We start from the raw sequence: 19,361 nt of genomic DNA on the forward strand, positions 1-19,361 counted from the left end.
TTTTTTTTTTTTTTAAGTCAGACAGTTCAGAATACCCTTTATTGCATGGCCTGCAACACCTATTCATTCTTCTAAGTCTTCTGTCATTAGCTCTTGTACGTATTCCTGTACCGGGTGCTACAGTATGGTCCAGCAGTTTATTTATTATTAAAATTTCACTATTAGCTGCTTATTTTTGGAGTCTGTTTACTTAAGATAAAATTCATATGGAGTGATTTCTTTTCAATGCTGATCGATTATCTGGTATGACATTGCTCTTTGAAACATATTTGACGAACTGTTGACATGATATTGTTTCAGTAATTTTACTGTTCAAAATGTAATTTCTAATGTCTTCTATATTTTTTTTGTAACGCATTCAACAAATAATAAACTGACGTTCATCTAATTTCATTGTTAAACACGCAAGTGCAGAGTAACGTGCTGTATTTTATAAAAGTAAGATGCATTTACAAAACTTTTTTTAATTAAACGTTGCTGGTAATTCTTTTCGATCGATCTCTAACAACGCTTAGCATCAGTTTGAATCCAGTGTACCAGTTCTTACCAACTGCCTTGCGTACCAACTTTGAATTTGTTTAAAAGTACCTCATTCATATCAGTGATGAGTGATAATAGGTAAATTGACAGGATGTGAATAAACTATTTGAAAGTTATTAATCAATAAAATGAATTTGGTGGAAATCCAATTGTAATCAAATACTTTGTAATAAGTGAGTTACGTGCGTGAGGACACTGGAGAGCGGATGTGATCGACTGTTACTTTCGCATATTGAGCGAAACAAAGCTGTCGTTTTTATTGGAAGTGGTTATGCTGTATATGAAAAACCATTGTTACGAAGTATTTTTTGTGAAAATGCATTATGGTTAACTAAATGGAACGCTGATGTTTCCCACTTGTAAATCTAATAAAGGGAAACACAAGGCCTGCATAGGATATGAATGTAATGACCTTAGAGAAGTGCTATCAAACTGTTTCAGTTTTGACGATATCAGGGAATTGAATTGGCTCTGTCCAAATTTTGATAGAGGACATTTACTGATAGGTAAGTGAATAACATAAGGAACTACAAAGGTATTTTTTGTGTTAAATGATAAGATTGCTGACCTTGAAAATATATGGAATGAAACAATTAGTGACTGTTAATTTATCCCAGTATGTTGCCCTAAAATTGGATAGTCTTTTTAATAAAATTATTTGAAGTTGAATCGAGTCTTGATTAATAGAAACCGATATGAAGATTGTGACTGCTCATAATATTAGAGAGAAATAACTTTCGTTGGTGACAAGGTCTACACCCTTAAAGGAATTTAAATTTCTAATCCATTGTCTACCGTGTAAATGCAATGTTGTTAATTTTGCTGACGGAAGCAGTAGACGATGCAGCGATTTGGCTATGTAACTTATTGGTGCTAGAAGAGGAGTACCCCAGGGAAGTGTGTTAGGTCCCGTCCTATTCCGTATTTACACTGCTGTTTTGGCAAGTGTACTACAAAAAGATGAGATGAAGTTCAAGCTATTTCCAGATGACACAAATTCTGTTCCACCATTAACATCATTAAGAACACAAATGAGGAGTTGGAAGCTGTTCTTGCCAGTGTTAAAGGATGGAAAACATGAAAATAACTAAAGCTAACTGAAAATAAAACTGACTGAAAATAAAACTGACATTATATTTAATAAAAAGATGGTGTTCGGGAAGATTAAGGCATCTTGGTTGCACTCCGGAGAATATTATTAGTATTCTGATCCCGGTTCTTGATTAAGTCTGTGACGTAGATGTGCTACTTGACTGTAATTAGTCTAATAGACATATATTTTGTTATACTGTTACCTAATAAGTTGTATATCGATTTCCAACCATAGAAAAGCCTCTCTATTGTATAGTTCTTATAAATTATTTTAGTTTTCTAAGTTGAACGTGGTCTTTAAAAACATCCTGGATTATTCTCAGGCGATGGATTTGCACATGCCGTCTCTCACCACAAGTTGAAAACAATTGCAGAAATATTATTACGTCGTGGAATTTCATCGGTACTCCTGGCTGCCATAGGGATGGATCAACGTTGCGTTGGGTTTTGCTCTCTTTTGATTTTTTATAAACAAAGTGCTTCGTAATTTTTTGAAGCCTTATTTTTGTGGGAGGTTGCTTTCTAACTGTTACACACTTTTCTGTTGTCATATTTTTAGGCGATTTTCGGAGCGAAGTTCAAAATGGAAAGTTATGTATTTTAACTTTCTGATATTTTTATTTCCTTTTTCCTCTGTTATTTCGTTTTAAAAAATCTGGCGTTTTTGTGCCCGCAGTTTCTCAACTTTTTTTCTTCTCGGATTATCTAACTATTTTAGTGCATTGCTAAACCATAAAAAGGATTTTAGCGCCTCAGCGGTGTGGTTGGTATGGTATTGGCGTCTCACCTCGGTGGTCGCGGGTTCGATTCTCGGCCATTCCATTGAGGAGTGAGAGATGTGTATTTCTGGTGATAGAAGTTCACTATCGACGTGGTCCGGAAGTCACGTAAAGCCGTTGGTCCCGTTGCTGAATAACCACTGGTTCCATGCAACGTAAAAACACCATACAAACAAACATAAAAGGATGTTTTTTATACGGCTCTCATAGTGATACGATGTTAAGTGTCATATTTTCAACAAATCTCCTTTACATAAAAACCAAAAGTTTGCACAGTTACATTACACGTCCATTCTGGTAAGCTTTACCGTGTTGCTTAAGATATCATTTTCATAACTCTGTAAGTGTAAGTTCGGATTTACATTGTCTGATGATAGTCTCACTTACTTATTGAATGTTATACTATTAAACGACTGTAACCCGAGGTGAAAAAATGAAAAAAAGAGTATGTAACCTTTTCCGTCTTAACAACGTTAATTAGAGAGAGAGAGAGAGAGAGAGAGAGAGAGAGAATAACGCCTCCGTTAAATTTTTTCTCGATTTTTTTTTTCTCCGTGTGATTACGGAAGCGGAACAAATGACCCTTTAGATGATTTCGGAGACTGATCCAGTTACATAAGTTGATTTTTTATCTTATCGGTTGCGTAATTTGAGAGCATCTGTTCTGAGTAATACTTCCAATTAAGTTATTCAGACATCCTAATTGTCGCGTAGAAAGGAAGGGATATATATATATATATATATATATATATATATATATATAGAATCCTATATATATATATATATGTATATATTATATATATATATATATGTGATATATATATATATATATATATATTATATATATTATATATATATATATATATGGTATATATATATATATATATATATATGTATATATATATATATATATAATATATATATATATATATTATATATATATAATTATATATATATGTATATATATATATAATATGATATATATATATGGTATTATATAATTGTATATACTTAATAATTAATATATTGTATACTCAATATATATATTATATAGTATATAATATGTAGAAGATATTATAATATGGTATAGATATAATGTATATATATATGTATATGTATATATATATCATAGGTATATATAATATGTATTATAATCTATATATATTTAAAATATATCTTTAACATAGTGATGGATGTTATAATAGAGGAAGTAAGGGAGACAGTACCATGGAACATATTGTATGCGGATGATATTGTTCTGTGTGCAGAGAGCAGGGAAGATCTGGAAGTGAAATTGGAAAGATGGAGACAAGTACTGGAGGACAGAGGAATGAGAATAAGTAGATCCAAGACAGAATATATGTGTACCACACTGAGGGGGATGATAGAGAAAGTATTCAGCTTTGTGGAGAGCAAATAAGGAGAGTTGATAAGTTTAATAAGTATTTGGGATCTTTTGTTAACGCTGGAGGAAGTATGGAAGAAGAAGTAAAACATCGGGTACAGGCAGGCTGGAACAACTGGAGAGCGGCCTCGGGAGTTCTTGTGACAAAGAGTGCCGCTTAGGTTAAAAGGAAAATTTCACAAGACGGTGGTAAGAACAGCAATGCTGTATGGTACGGAAACAGCAAGCATGAGAAAAGCAGAGCAGAAGAAGATGGATGTGGCAGAAATGAGAATGCTTAGGTGGATGTCAGGGGTAACAAGAGTGGATAGGATCAGAAATGACTACATAAGGGGGTCAACTAAGGTGGTGGAAGTATCAAAGAAAGTGCAGGAGGGGAGGCTGAGATGGTATGGACACCTGTTGAGGAGAGATGAGGACCACGCTGGGAGACATACTATGGGAGTGGAGGTGCAAGGAAGAAGAAAGAGAGGGAGACCAAGAAAGAGATGGAAGGACTGTGTGAGAGGAGATTTACATGAGAAGGGAATTGATGAGGCAGAAGCGCAAGATAGAAATAGATGGAAACGGCTCATCCGAAAACGGCGACCCCATATAAAAATGGGAAAAAGCTGGGAAGAAGAAGAAGAAGAAGAAGAAGATATATATATGTATATATATATATATATATATATGTATATATATATATATATATATATATATATATATATATATATATATATTATATATTTTGTATATATATATATATATATATATATATATATATATATTATATATATATGTGTGTGTGTGTGTGTGTGTGTGTATGTATATTATAATAGAAATTGAAGTAACAAATTTTCACTTTACAGTAAAAATGTCCATGTATATATTCTCTATGTTGTATCCTTTTTCATGCATTAATTCCATCTCTTGCATTTATTTCATTCTAGAACTTTTCTCCGTGTTATAATCTATTTTCTTTGTCATTTGTAAAGAAAACATGATTGTCTTTGAACTAAGAAATGGCGTAAACTCTGTAAAAACTGAACACTCCCTAGCTAGAAATTCGCGCATGCGGAAACTGCTAATTCCGTGATATCACACACACACACACACACACACACAATTTCCAGTAATTAGACCGGCCTATAAGCCATTGACTTTTTTTGTCTATGGCAAAAGAAGTAGTTAATTACGGTTTCTAAAAGATTGCGTCTTTTATACGACGGGTGTTTGGTGATAATCAAATTTAAATCTTCGGGTGCTTTAGCCCAAAGATTCTCAAGGAATTGTTACTCACCTGACTTGAAAAAGAAGTTTGATTAATCAGTGTATCAACAACTCTCAAAATATTTTGAGAATTAACGTACATAGAATGATTGACCATAATAGATGGGCTATCATAGTCCATAAGCTGAGAACAACACCCCCGCTCTTAGGGATTTTTTGATTTTTTACCCTGTTCGCGATTTAAATAGAGACATTGTCTGTACCATAAATGCTCTCATATTAATACTACAAATACACTAAAATTAATAATAATTTAATAATAAGGGTTACGATGATTTGTAGATGTTCTTGTAACTGAAGTAATCTAATAAGAATTAATCCTTATTAGAATCAAGGCTTACCATTCAATGTCGGTAGATTGAGAGTAGAAACAGCACCATCTTGCAGTAAAATTGCATTTCTTGGAGTTTCCAGCTGAAGGAGCTCGTACTTCAGATGTCTCTTATAGGCAGTAGATTCAAAATGCAGGCTACAGACTCTTGCGTTTTGAATATTGACAGTGGTATTGCAAAACTGCAGCCACTTCTGTTGCACCTCATGATATTTAGGAAAACGATGAAATTTCATTTTTGGATCTTCCTTTCGCTTCTGACTAGATCTTCTTCATCCGTAACAGAACAAGTAGCCATAGTCTCGGTCGGGGCGTCGAGATTAAAAGGACTGACCAGTGACCAGCCTTAATCCGGTCTAAGAGAGCTTCCTTGTTCTTCAATCTGGTGAAGTCAAATACTGACTGATGACATTTTTTTACCTGAACCTCGGCCAGATGCAGCCTCGTGACGTCATGCGCGAGATTGTCCTTATTTTGGTCGGAAGCGGTCTGACCTGGTATTCTTGGTCTGTATGGGGTCTGGAATTTGGTGGTTTTGGGCGAAACGGCCAAAATGTGAAAGAATCTCAGAGGATACAATAATCAGTTCACCTGATAAGTATTTTTACCTGGTTTTTAAAGAAAAAGACGGGTATAAATAAATTGTGTACTATGTATTAAAATGTTCGAAGGTATGCGTACTATGTATTAAAATGTTCGAAGGTATGCTGAATTCCATATTCACTGGACCGTCAACCATGTCGATTTAACTGTGTTGAAAAACGAAATCGTGGCAATGCGAATTGACTTCGGAAATTAATCCTACCTGTTTAGAGAGACTTATTACCGTATTATTTTAGTGTCGCTTTATCAGTGAATATAGAGCATTCTACAACGATGATATTCTAGAAACTCCATCTGCTATTAGATATGTGGTAAGTTAAACTTCTGCTTTGGGAGTTTATAGTTTCGGCAAAAAAAGGTCTTTAAAGGTATACAGTTTATTACGGCATACCTTTCGTTACCCCATCATATTTATCTTTGTTCTAGAGAACAAATAAATTTGCTTTATAAAGATTTTAAGATTCATAGGTAGTATATAAGGTATAATACTGTACGTTACTTGACTGTTGGTCAGGATGGCTAAACTTAATACGAACCAACTTTAGGTAATAAATATCATATACATTACCTTCCTTTCATAATGATAATCGTAATTGATATTTAGTCCGAAAAATAGTTATAATTTTTTTTAAAGAAATGTGGCAGTTTTGTATTATTATTAAGAAATATGACACGTGTATTATTATTACGTTTGATGTGGCAGCTTTAATGAAAGCTTATATCATATGGCAAAATGGGCAGAAATTTGGTATGTTAGAATAGGTCATTTCATACTAATTGTCCTTACAAGGTTTTTAAAGAAAAAATGGGAATATAGCTGTACTGTATTATGAATGGACTACAATTACGGTACGTCCAATTCATTGGTGATATTTATTTTAACTGTAGCTTTTGATTAACCTAACTTCAGTATAGTTTTGTGAAAGATCGTTGCTCTGGCAAAGAAACTCACCAATTATCCTGACAAAACAATCTGATTGGATCACTGTACAGCTCACAGAATAGGAATAGTTGCCCACACAGTTCCAGAGGGGTCCCATGGTTGGATCACTATCTGCCAATTATTGCACGTGTGATTTTTTAGTGTTGGGAAATGCCAAAGAGAAGACTGAGAACAAGTGAAAAATTGCGAAGTGATAGTAGATGGGTGCGCGTGTGTGAAGAGTGTTGTGAGCCTCATTCTAGTCAAAGGAAAAACTTTGTTAAACTTTATTGGAAAGAGGATTGGGAAGTACTACAAAGTCATGCATTTGTATAGTTTGCCAATTTTTATCTGCACATACAGTTGTAACCTACCGTTTAATTTCTACATGTGGTAGTTTTACTGACTGATATTTACTTTGCTAGTTTTGACCTTGAGATCAGTTGAGCATCCCCTGTGAATATGCACTGCATGAAGTCTTAAATGAAAATATTACGAATTTATCGTCAGTTCCCCCTTCTCAGTGTGTTGAAGGTTTTTCACTGCTGTTATCAGGACTACCTGGAACTTGTTTCGTGAGGCTTACATGTCAGCCATTGTGATAAAAAACTGTTTTCATGGTACTGTGCTGAACAGATTCTGTTGAAGCACCCACTGAATAACATTGTAAATAATTGTGAAAAGTTACTGTTGACCACTATGAGCAAAAATGTGTATAGACTTTTTCCTGAGACTTTACTAATTGGGTCATCTAGGTCTGAGTCAGTGCTAAATATATATATAAACTGGTTGCTGTCCATAAAATACCCTCTTAAGTCTTAAGTGTTACCAGTAACAGTTTAAACAGAGAAAATAGGCCTGTGTGATGATTTTTGTTTTTTCTTTCTCAAAGATAGTTATTATACTGTAAATGTAGACATTCATTTCAGTGAACTCCTTCTTCTGCATTACTGTAGTTAAGTTTTCTTGTATGTGAAAGAATGTCTTCCAGTTGTGTACTGATAATGTTTAAAAGAATTTTAGTTATTTAGGATTTCTTCAAGGAATTATTCCAATAGTAGTAAATATCTTTTGTAACTTGGATCTTTGGTATAATTTTCCTGGAAGAATTCACAAACTGCATAGTAGGTGCAACTTTTATCCAAAAGCAAAGATTTTTACACAGGTTATTATGAGCATCTTATATTTGGGTATGAATAATTTATTCCACAAAGAAAATGACTACCACTATTTAACTTCATGATCCACCTATACAGATTCCTGTCATAGCTGATGTACCGGGTGTTGGCCAGAACTTCCAAGACCACGTGTCCATCTTTGGCCTTACCTGGACAACAGATCCCGGTCACTCCATCAACATCTTAAAATTTGCAAGTCCATCTGCTATCAGGGATTACATTTTCGACAGGGAAGGTAAGAGTTATTCTTTCTGATGTGCCAGTCTGACACTGAAAAACTAGATGACATTAATTTCACAAGATTTCACCAGACAGAATATTTGTTTGGTGAATTGTTGTCCAAGGCACAATAATAAGCAGTGAGGTATTTTTATAAACTACCATACCATACTGTAATATCCTAAATACTCAATATAACACTGAATTGCTTTTATATTACACAGGGCCTTTTGCATCACCTATTGGCATTGAAGCCCATGCCTGGATTGAATCTGACGAAGGAGATCCTTACTGGCCAGAACTTCAGTTTCTATTCATAGCAGGAACTGCTACACTAGACAAAGGCCTTGGTATCCCAGAAATCATTGGTTATGACAAAAAGGTATATAACTTCTGTAGTGAATTAATTTTCTCTAAATTTAGTTGTGCAGCAAAGCTCCCAGAACTGCTTCAGTGAAATATGTATAACTATTGAAAACTAATTATGATAATGGCAAAGTAACTTCCATCTGTACTCTACAATGATGTTCGATAAAAATTAGCTTAAATCTGGGTTCTCACATTATTATTATTTATATGAATAAAATGAATAAATGTCGCTAAACTATGCTAACTATGCATTTAGTAAGGGTTAATGCCATTCTTATTTAAAAATGTATATTTGTTCCACAGTTCTTCCATAAATATTTCAAGCCCATATTTGACAAAGAAGGCTTCAGCATTGCACCAATGTTAACAAGAGCAAAAAGCAGAGGTTCTGTAACACTCCAGTCTAGAGACCCAAAGATGGCCCCACTTATTGACCCTAATTACTTAAGTCATCCGAAAGATGTAGAGAACTTGGTTAAAGGTGAGAGTGCATTTTTAGTATACTATTCATGCAAAAAAAAAATTTTCATTCTATGTACTATACAGTATAGTATGTATATACTCTTTAATGAAGTAGCTCACAATCATGTCCTATAGTTAAGTTTCTTTAACCATTTGTTTATTTAATCATTCATTATCCTCTGCAAGTACAGTTAATATTTTACTTTTCACTTTTGTCATTTTAAAATTAGGCTTCTGTGTAACTCTCATTAGCCATTGCCCCATTCAGTATAATAAGTGGAAATATAACTTGATATTGAAGATTTTGTATATCTATAAAAATAGCTATCAATTACATACTATAAAAAACGAAATACTCAGCACTTGATATTGAAGATTTTGTATATCTATAAAAATCACTATCAATTACATACTATAAAAAACGAAATACTCGGCACTGATTATTTTTCTCGTGAATTAAAGAAAACATTTAACCACTATTCTTATTTGAGTACATTGCTTATTTACAGTATTTTCTTGCACAAATATCAAGCTTTCATTTCCTTTAAATTCATATCACTGTATTTAAAGACACAGACAAAAAATAAAAGTGCTTCCAGATCACTCATAAATTAATTGACAATGCAATAAATGTGTTGTTCCCAGAAACATAATCTTCAGCAAATTTTGTCCAGATCTATTTCATGTTCATGTATCTGTGTTAACAAAGTAAACCTAACTAAAAACATAGGTTTGGCAGATGTTTAAAAAAATAGTTATTCACTTTAATAATTAATAGACTTATTTAAAAGAAAAACAAACAGTCAGCTATTATATAAAGTGTAATAGTACTTATAATGAAATGCAAACTAAATGTTTAGAGATACAATATATATTACCTTTTTAGTCTGTGATCTAAAGTATAGTTTCATCTTAAAATAAGTTTCAAAAATATGTATTTATTCAAGAGATCATTAATTTTACTGGAATTTGTGAGTTTATATAAAATTACCTTCACAAAATGAAAAAAAAAAAATTACACCAAGCTTCAAACAGTATTCATTTGAAGAAGGAAGCATCTTAATTTTTTTATACACTAATTTAACAAAACTCTAATAGGCAAAGGAAATTAGCATTTGTCTTTAACCACGGTATTATTTCCAGGAATCAAGTTTGCATTGAAAGTAGGAGGATCACCCGCAATGGAAAAGTATGGTGCAAGGTTCCATGATAAGGTATGTGTTGAAGATAATTTCAACATTTTGTTGCTTTTTTTTTAAATGTCTATCTTAGAGAGTATAGTATGCAGAGTACAATATAAAAATATATACTATGTACATAGAAGAATAAAACTTGCTATGGCTGTTAAGTATGCTAAAAAAAGGGAAAGATTGTTATCACAGAGAATTTAATGCTTATTGGGCAATTTGCATTTTTAAAAAATTTTAACAGTTACAGAGAATAGAATATAGAATTTATGCTGAAGGCCAAACATGGGGACTTATGAGGTCATTCAGCGGAGGAAAACCTCCACAGTTGCACTGTTAATCAATTGTTAGCAGAGGGTGGAAACTAAGATGGCAGGAAGAAAATATGAATGGAAGTACAGTAAAAGGAATGAAATAAGTCGCCACTAGGGGCCAAAGGGCTTTTGTAAAGAACCTTTTTACAGTGCACTGCATGAGGTGTACTGATGGCACTACCAACCTATGGGGAACAGTTACAGAGAATCTTATAAATTTTAAATAGATGAACTATATTCCTATACTTAAACATATGCTAAGTTTCCCTTCATATCCCTTGTTATTATAAAATCTTGGACTTGGAAATATTACCATAAACTTTAATGTTATGCTTAAATATTCTGTGCAGACAGTAGCACGTAAACATTCTGAGAAGGATACTGTGCTTACTTGTCTCAAGTTGATTTTTACTTATCCCAAATTTCATTTTCATATTTAAGCAACAGCTGAAATTAGTGTTGGGCCTATGTTAAAATGGGGGTGATTCACTAAATTGTATTACATATCATTATCATAAAGTATTCTATACTGCTGTACACCTCTGTACAAGCAGGCTCATAAATTAATAAAAAAATATATGAAAGTTTAGTATAAAATGAGACTGAGGAAATAAAGAATACTTTACGTTGGGAATAACAGCCAACACAAAACATTTTAGAGGTCCAAAACAATTATCTAGATCATAAGCAGGAAATTTGCCTGTGAACAGTCCCCTGTGAACATAAGATCTGAATTCTATCTGACTGTACTATTGGTATATTTGGGTCACAACAGGATCCTTGCATATACCAGGTGTATTGCAGTAATTTACTATCATTTCTTTCTTTTCATTATACTAAATCTTTCAGATAAACTGCTGTAATACAAAGCAGAAATTAAACTCTTAGGCACACATGAGTTACAACAAATCATCATCTAATCATGGGAAAATTGCTGGCATAGCCAAATGCATAGTTAGTGATGAGGATTGACTAAATTAATTCAAACTGTCATTTAATCACTATAATAAAAAAAAACCTTAATGGTAATAATATAACTGTGGGATAGCAGTACTGCATCTATCTACAAATAACTGAACTCTTCTTATTTTGAATTTAATTACTAAAACAGTAATTGGTAATTTATGTGCATATCTTAGAACACTGCTGTACACAGTGGAGGGAATGTGATGTAAAAATCTTCCACTAAACTAATAAGTAAAACACGACGGTTACTAAGCTGGGACCAAGTAGATTACCTGACAAAGAAATAAGACCAGTCAACAATCCTAGTATAATGGTCATCCTTCCTAATGGCACACACAGCAATGAAATGGGATATTGGGGAGGGAGGGGGTTAAGATTTACTTTAAACAATTGTTATTCATTGAAAATTTGGCTTTTTAAAATGGGTATAAACGATTGCACAGTATCAGAGGCACATTTCTTTACTTTGATGATATATGTTGGCTGTTCATACTTTCCAAAATTTAAGGGGGATACAATTGTCCTCTCCTGCTCCAACTTAGCTATCCCATAGCTAAGATACTAAGTGGTAGAGATACAAAGTTACGGTAAGACCCTCAAAAGAGATTCTATTAGGTTCTTCACATTTTTAGGATTAGTAAAATCATGGTGTATATCCTGCTTGAAATATGTGAATAATAGCACCATACTGTGTATGTGACTTTGTTGACTAGTATTTACCTTTGAGTGGGCAAAACTTGGAAATATAGTTCATGTTTTTGTTAGATCACAGTAAATCTGAGCCTCAGCCTTTCAACATAAGTAAATAAATGCTAAGTCTCTTCTGATCTATCCATCAAGTTAAACATATCACCTTGTGATGATGAAATTTCAAATTCTACAAAACTCAATACTTTTTGTGATCCTGAATTATGCACAGCCAAGAACCTTTGTTCAATTTTAAATTAAGCCAAATTGACAACCTTTTACTTGACACAGTAAAAAATTATTTCTTAGTTTTAACAGTCATAAAAGGCAATTCAACCAGACCACCAACTAAATGTCTTGACTCAACAGGACTGGCCTAAAATTGGGAAGACTTTTAATAATACTACCGCCATATAGTGCACAGATTATTGGCAATCAGTTTCTAGGGTTTAAGAGGGACAACTACCAATTTGCTGGTTTGAGTGGGGAAACAATATTTGCTGCTTCTGTTTTTAGCCATTGTATGCAAATAAGCGCCTTTAGTCTTGAATGGTTATTGGCTTCAGAAGTGCTAGCTATACTAATCTACTATCATTTTAGACTCATACCATGAAGTTTATTTTTAGTAATACTTGGTACAGAATATAAATTTTACTTATAGTAATTTCTGAAGATTCTGTTTTAATACTTTACTTTTAATATTACCTGCATTTACAGAACATGTATGATCACCTGACTGAAATGTTCTAACTTGACCAGCATTTTCCTTTTGACCATTACAAACAATGCTTGCATTATATCAGATACTGTACGTATTGGTATTCTGCATGTCTATCTTACATAAAGGTACCAGAAAAGATGTGGTAAGGATAATGACAATCTCAAGAGAAGACAAGCCACTGTATTTGTACCTTTTACATGGACGTATGTGTTCCTGAGAATTTTGTTGATCATCAACAGAGGTATGTGCTAAACTTTTTGAGATATTTAGACCTTTTGAAACTCATTTTGACAAAACTTGACAGTATCAAGTGATCCAGCTGACTGACTCTGTTTGTGGCACTTTGGCAAATTACAAACTTGATGTGCTGTTCTAATGTCAAAATTTCACTTCGCCACAGACGTTACCAGGATGTGAGAGAGAAGCAAAAGACTCTGATGCATATTGGGAATGTGTGGTACGGCATCTATCAGCCACCACATACCACATAGCAGGATCTTGTAAGATGGCTCCCCCTTCAGATCCTTATGGAGTTGTTGATAACACCCTCAAGTAAGTTGAAATTTTTCAAAATATTCTGGGACTAGTAGTATATGAAATTATTCAATTATATGATTAGTTTTAAATTTCAATATAATGTAAATTATTAGGAAATCGGACAGATACTTAATATCGGCTGTTAAATCTTAGAGGAAAATTACATCAGGCTATTGTGATTTCCATTTAGCAGGAGTGACATTTTCCAGCAGTGCATGAAGGTCCACATTATATTGGCATATTTAAAAACAAAATTATAGAAAACATGTTTATATTTAAAATTTATTATACTATTTATAAACTTTTAAGACATTTTGTCATGTAATTCATTCAAATTTTTAATAGCAATGATGCATTGTAAGAAAATGAAACCATCTCATTTGTATGATGCCTTTCCTCACACCTGAAAAAATAAAAAAAATATTTATAGTAAATGACTACATGAAGCCTTGCGAAAGGAAAATACTTACATAATGTTGCTACAAAATAAAACACTGCTATCATTTAGTAAAGTCAGTTAAATTACATATTTATAGAAGTAACTTGCCAAATAATTACATAGCTATTAGTTTCTAACCATTGTGACAGCTTACATTTTTTAATTTGCAGTAGTGCTCTATTGTTTTGGTGTAGGTAACTAGCCCTGCCCACTTTTGGGGAATAATAGTTACAACACAGCTGAAGAGCTCAATCCGTTTCTGATGGTCAATCAATGACTGAACGTTAGTTGCTGAGCAAGTGATTTCGGTGCAAGTTTTGTGTTGGTGATGATGACCCACTGATACTCATAGATGAAAGTTCCTGTCAATCTCCCCTAAACTTGAGAGGAGTTAAACTGTATGTCCAAGGGATTTCAGTGGGGTTTGCTCACAGATAATTGCTCCCTCAACCAAGCCTGTTGTACATAAATCCAAGGATCACTGGACAGCCACAGGAAAGGCATCCATGCAGAGGTGCATTCGTTGTTGTCCAGTGGTTCGGACTCCAGTGCGAGTGAAGGGTGTAGTTGGCACTTTCCTGGTGCTCCAAGGCCATTGAAAAGACTTGCAACTGCTAAGCATGCTCCTCCCCTGCCTTTTAAGCAACACAGAAAGTAAGAGCATAGTCCCAAACCATCCTGTAGCTTCTGGGATAGTCAAGAGTTCCCAGGTTTCTTCCATTGAAACTGTGAGGGAAGATCTGCAGTGGTGGTTAACTGACAAACATCTGGAAGACATTTTCCTGTTCTTTCCCCAGACATTCTCAGACACCTGGAAGAGGGGATGGGGAGCTCTGAAAAGGGAATTTATCTTGGGGTTGGTGGACAGGAGATCTAGCCTCTTTGCGCATTAACATTTAGGAGATGTTAACTGCATGGTTAGTTCTGCTTTCTTTTTGAGACAAGATAAAAGACCACTGTGGGTCTAACGAGCAACAGCACAACAATAGTTCTACCTGTAATGATTCACAAGTCTGTAGCGCTGAATTCAGTAAAACTGTCAGGAAGGTACATTCCAGACTGGCAGTTCAGTTGGCAGGGTCACTTGGTGGGTAGAGCCATCTCTTCATTGTCTAATAGCAAAAAAGCTGTTTGAGAAATGAGGCCGCCCTCTCCTAGATCTGTTTGCTACAAGGTTAAACAAGGAACTTACAGTCCTTTGCATTTCAATTCTGGATCCTTGCTTTTCCTTCCTTCACTCGTTTTTGAAGAACAATCGATGGGAGTTTTCATCGCTCTAAACCTACATATCATAACTGGTGGCTTCTTTGTGCCTGCAAGCCAAAGAGCATGCAGAGCTATTATCATTCTCCAAGGGAGTTGCCCCTGCAGTCCAATATCAACCTTGTTCAAAAGTTCCACCAATCAATTCACTACCTGTATGTATATTATATATATATATTATATATAGAGAGAGAGAGAGAGAGAGAGAGGAGAGAGAGAGAGAGAGATAGGAGAGAGAGAGAGAGAGAGAGAGAGAGAGAGAGAGAGAGAGAGAGAGAGAGAGAGAGATCATCTACAAGCATCTAGAGTGAGTGATGTGCAGATGTCAGGATATCTCCATAGGTCATCTACAAGCATCTATCAAGGAAATTGAGCTATTTTCTGTAATGGGAGTCACAGGAGGTACCTCTGCCCCTTCTATGACACCAGTCCAAGAAATAGCCCACTTTTCTTAAGAGATGCTGATGTTCTATTCAGTTGATAACAGACTTCATCTTTCTTTATCAAGATAAGTTCCTTCCAATTTCAGCAGTGAAAGATTATTGTTCAGCTTTATCACAATTACTTAAACTGAAGTGATTGAATCCATCGACTTTGATGGAACGGTCTTTCCCTCCTTTGGAATTCTGCCCATCAGAATGGGATGTCATTTTAGTTTCATACAGTCTCACTATCCCCCCTTTGGACCAATGTCATTGGCTTATGATAGAAATTTAACCTTGAAGATTGCTTTTCTTTTGGTATTAGCCTCATATCTTACCCAGCACTCAAAGGGTCAGTCATGGCTCTCATTCTCATTTGTAACCAAAACTCAACCTTTTCATTCCCGATCATAGATTCAAGACATTCTTGATCCTCCAAGATTTCATTTGTGGCAACCTGGATGAGATACTTCTGTGCCCTGTCTGAGCTGTCAGTATTACTCTACCGAGGACCAGTACACATTTAGATCAAAATGCAGATTTCATTAGTACAGTATTAACAAACATAAAAATATAGTGTGTATGAATACCACCACCACCTAGTTTTGTGAGGTCACTTAGATACGGAACTTCTCTAGGTTTCTTCTATCCCACTCACTCATGACCTCATTTAGTCGGATTTTTAGGTCTGTCACTAACTTAAGTAAAAACTTCTTTGTTTTCGAAGTAAAGAGGGCAACAGTTTTGTGTAGATGGGTAAAATAATATCCTGAAATGTTGCTCCAACTCAACCCAAAGGGATTCTGAAGGAGTAGGTTCCTTAGGACCTAAAGGATCCTCAGAGGGCTGAGCTACTTCCTCTCCCAGAGAAGAGGGGGCTACAGATATCCACTCTTTCTCCTGGTCCCATCCAGCACCAGACAAACCTGTTGTTAAGAGAAGACTGACCATGATCTTGGTTTGAATGCAATTCAGATCTCTACTCCAATACCATCAACTCTGAAACTCAGTTACAACAGAGTAAGGAGACTGCGCGAGCATAGGGGTGATGGGTTTAACCACCGAATTCTCTCTCTCCTCACAAATGAGCACACTGGCCGAGGTGGTGGTTTAGGGTCCCACCTGTGTCTCCCTGAAGGTGAAAAATAGAGAGATCTTGACTTTTTGCCCATCTGTGCATAGTCTAGACTGTGCACAGTGCAAAAAGCAAGCTGTGCATGCCCACACTGATATGGTTTGCTGAGCCAAGCCCTGACCACAGGCTATAGACCAGAGTTAAGGAAATCCAGGGAGCTGTGCATTAATGTCCTGGTATAAGCTGCTAGAGGTACGGTGTTCACTGAGTGTGAACTGGCACCACTGGTCTCCTGCCAAGAGGAAGAGCAGTTGGGGAAGTTAACTTTGATTTTTATCTTTTTATGTTAATAGTGGGGCAGATAAGAGTAATTTTTTAGAAGAATCGTGCAAATGACGATACAAGCATCAAATTTGGCACAATTGTTCTCCAAGGGATACTAATCAAATTTGCCCGATTGGCCAATTGAAAATTCAAAATGGCAGCCTTTTTTCAATATGGCTACCAAAATAACCACCCGAAGTTGATGTTTTGCTTAGAAATATTTGTAGTTGTCCAATTTGCATGATCTAAGTGTGGATTCCTACGTTTTTAAGCCAGCTGATGTATATTTTCTAGTTTATAACATGGTTAAGGCACTGTATTAAAGGAGTGATTGTCGGGCACTACCAAGGCACATTGGTGACATCACTGCTGTGAAACTCAGCATGGGGTTCAGTGTCAGCTAAGTAGGGAATTTATGTTGGCATCATACTGCAACAACCTACTAGTATCCCAAATGCTGCCTAATCAACCCCAAATCAGTTAGGCAGCCGCACCTGAATGGACAGGACATGCCAGCGCGGGAGAGCCGAACCAAGGGTAAAAGGGTTTTAGTTATCTGAATGGTATACAGATCACACGGGACTTACGCTGGATGAACGATCGGACTAGGTGTATGGCACAGTGCAAGAACCTAGTTGTATCCCATACAGGAAAGCGCCTATTGTATATTACAGGACATAAGAGGCCTATTATACTATTACAAGGTGGTAAAAGGATAAACCCTCGACCCTGAAAGCCATCATAATCATGAATGCGAACTCTACTGGACGATCAGGGAAAACAGACTGGACCAAGTGTTGTCTATGTCAGGAGGTTAAGAAAGAAGATCTAAAATCTCCCCAGGCCAATCCTGCCAGATGAGGGGATGATGGATATATGAACCCAGCAAAGAATATTCCTGTTTCACTCGCTCAATGTGCTACCAATCAAGCTAGACCCTGCAAAAGGTTCTGGGATCGAGGAAACGTTGAGAAAAAAATAAGGCGCAATATCATGAGAGTTGCAGGCTTCTGTTCAACAACACAAAGTTACACCGAGCTAAAAAAAAAGAGCAAGTCATGTAGGTACTAGTGATGAGGGCAATAGAAGTAAGATTCCATGAAAGCTCCAAGAAATTAAAACAAGAGAATGCTTCTTCCGTGAAACTGAGGGAGGGGAGCTTAGAGAAGCAATGACAATGCAAGTAAATAGGAGAATAAATTAATGTGCCAAAACACTCTGAGATACTAAAGTTCTTGCCAAACTAAGTGCAGATGTCGTAGCCCAAGAAGTGAAATATCACCCTGGCTGTTTGGTGGCATTGTATAACCGAGAATGGGTATACCTAAAGGTGCGGGAGCAAGAAAAAGCACAGGAACACTGGAAGGATGCATATCCAGTTGCTTTCTCTGAACTAGTCACCTACATCAGCGAGATGAAAAATGCCAGTGAGAGGCCACCGATTTTCAAGCTTGCTGATTTGACCAAATTTTACAAGCAGAGGCTGGAACAGCTTGGCGTTGACTCGCCTGATGTTCATCTTACTCGACTCAAGGCTTAGCTGCTTTTGCCCATTCCATAGCTGCAAGCTAATTGCCAAGGATGAGAAGTTCTGTTGGCTGTTGAAACTGATCTAGGTTTAATCCTATCAGAAGCATCCCATTATGTTGAAGTGATCCATCTAGCAAAAGCCGCTGGGATAATAAGACAAGACAAGCTCCATCAGAAGTCTTATTAAAGCAGCTATTTTCATGACAAAGACTTAGAGCAGGCTGTGCCACCATCACTGCTTCAGTCTTTATGCATGATTGAACATGGTGTAGACATCAAGTCCCAGCTCTATCATGGAGCGTCGGAATCAGAATTTGCTACGTCACAACTTCTACAGTACAACTGCTTTGCCAAATACAAGGAAGGAACTGATGTCCACAGGTATTCCAAGGTCCGGGACCCACATTTTGCAGTCTACATGGGCCTGTGTGTGTTTGCCAAGACGAGGAAGAGACAAATAATTGAAATGCTCCATGAGAATGGGCATATCATATGGCCGAGTCCTAGAAATCTCAGCACAGTTAGGAGAAGCAGTTGTTGCACAGAATGTGGAAGATGGAGTAATCTGTCCCCCAGTCTTGAGAAAGAATTTGTTCATAACTGGAGTAGTTGACAACATAATCATAATCCTACTGTGACCGCAGCTGAAACAACTTTACACGGTACAATTGTGTCCATTTTCCAACATCCAAACACAGGAAATCCTGATGATGGACGTGAGCCA

General features: G+C 35.7%; 1 protein-coding gene and 1 long non-coding RNA gene across 4 annotated transcripts in view; one reads left to right on the top strand and one right to left on the bottom strand.

The window, feature by feature from the left end:
* The window catches only part of LOC135219563 (glucose dehydrogenase [FAD, quinone]-like), a 158,254-nt gene that overhangs the window by 119,034 nt on the left and 19,859 nt on the right, over nucleotides 1-19,361 (top strand). Inside the window, exons 9-13 of the mRNA XM_064256434.1 lie at nucleotides 8,201-8,357; nucleotides 8,566-8,723; nucleotides 9,014-9,191; nucleotides 10,316-10,386; nucleotides 13,448-13,599. Coding sequence (XP_064112504.1) covers nucleotides 8,201-8,357; nucleotides 8,566-8,723; nucleotides 9,014-9,191; nucleotides 10,316-10,386; nucleotides 13,448-13,599 — 716 coding nt within the window. The remainder of the gene's footprint in view (nucleotides 1-8,200; nucleotides 8,358-8,565; nucleotides 8,724-9,013; nucleotides 9,192-10,315; nucleotides 10,387-13,447; nucleotides 13,600-19,361) is intronic.
* The window catches only part of LOC135219566 (uncharacterized), a 64,382-nt gene continuing 58,233 nt past the window's right edge, over nucleotides 13,213-19,361 (bottom strand). For all 3 annotated transcript variants that reach the window (XR_010315464.1, XR_010315463.1, XR_010315462.1), the window contains one exon: nucleotides 13,213-13,987. This is a non-coding gene — a long non-coding RNA (uncharacterized LOC135219566). The remainder of the gene's footprint in view (nucleotides 13,988-19,361) is intronic.

The sequence above is a fragment of the Macrobrachium nipponense genome, chromosome 1, assembly GCF_015104395.2.
Source record: "Macrobrachium nipponense isolate FS-2020 chromosome 1, ASM1510439v2, whole genome shotgun sequence".
NCBI lineage: Eukaryota > Metazoa > Arthropoda > Malacostraca > Decapoda > Palaemonidae > Macrobrachium > Macrobrachium nipponense.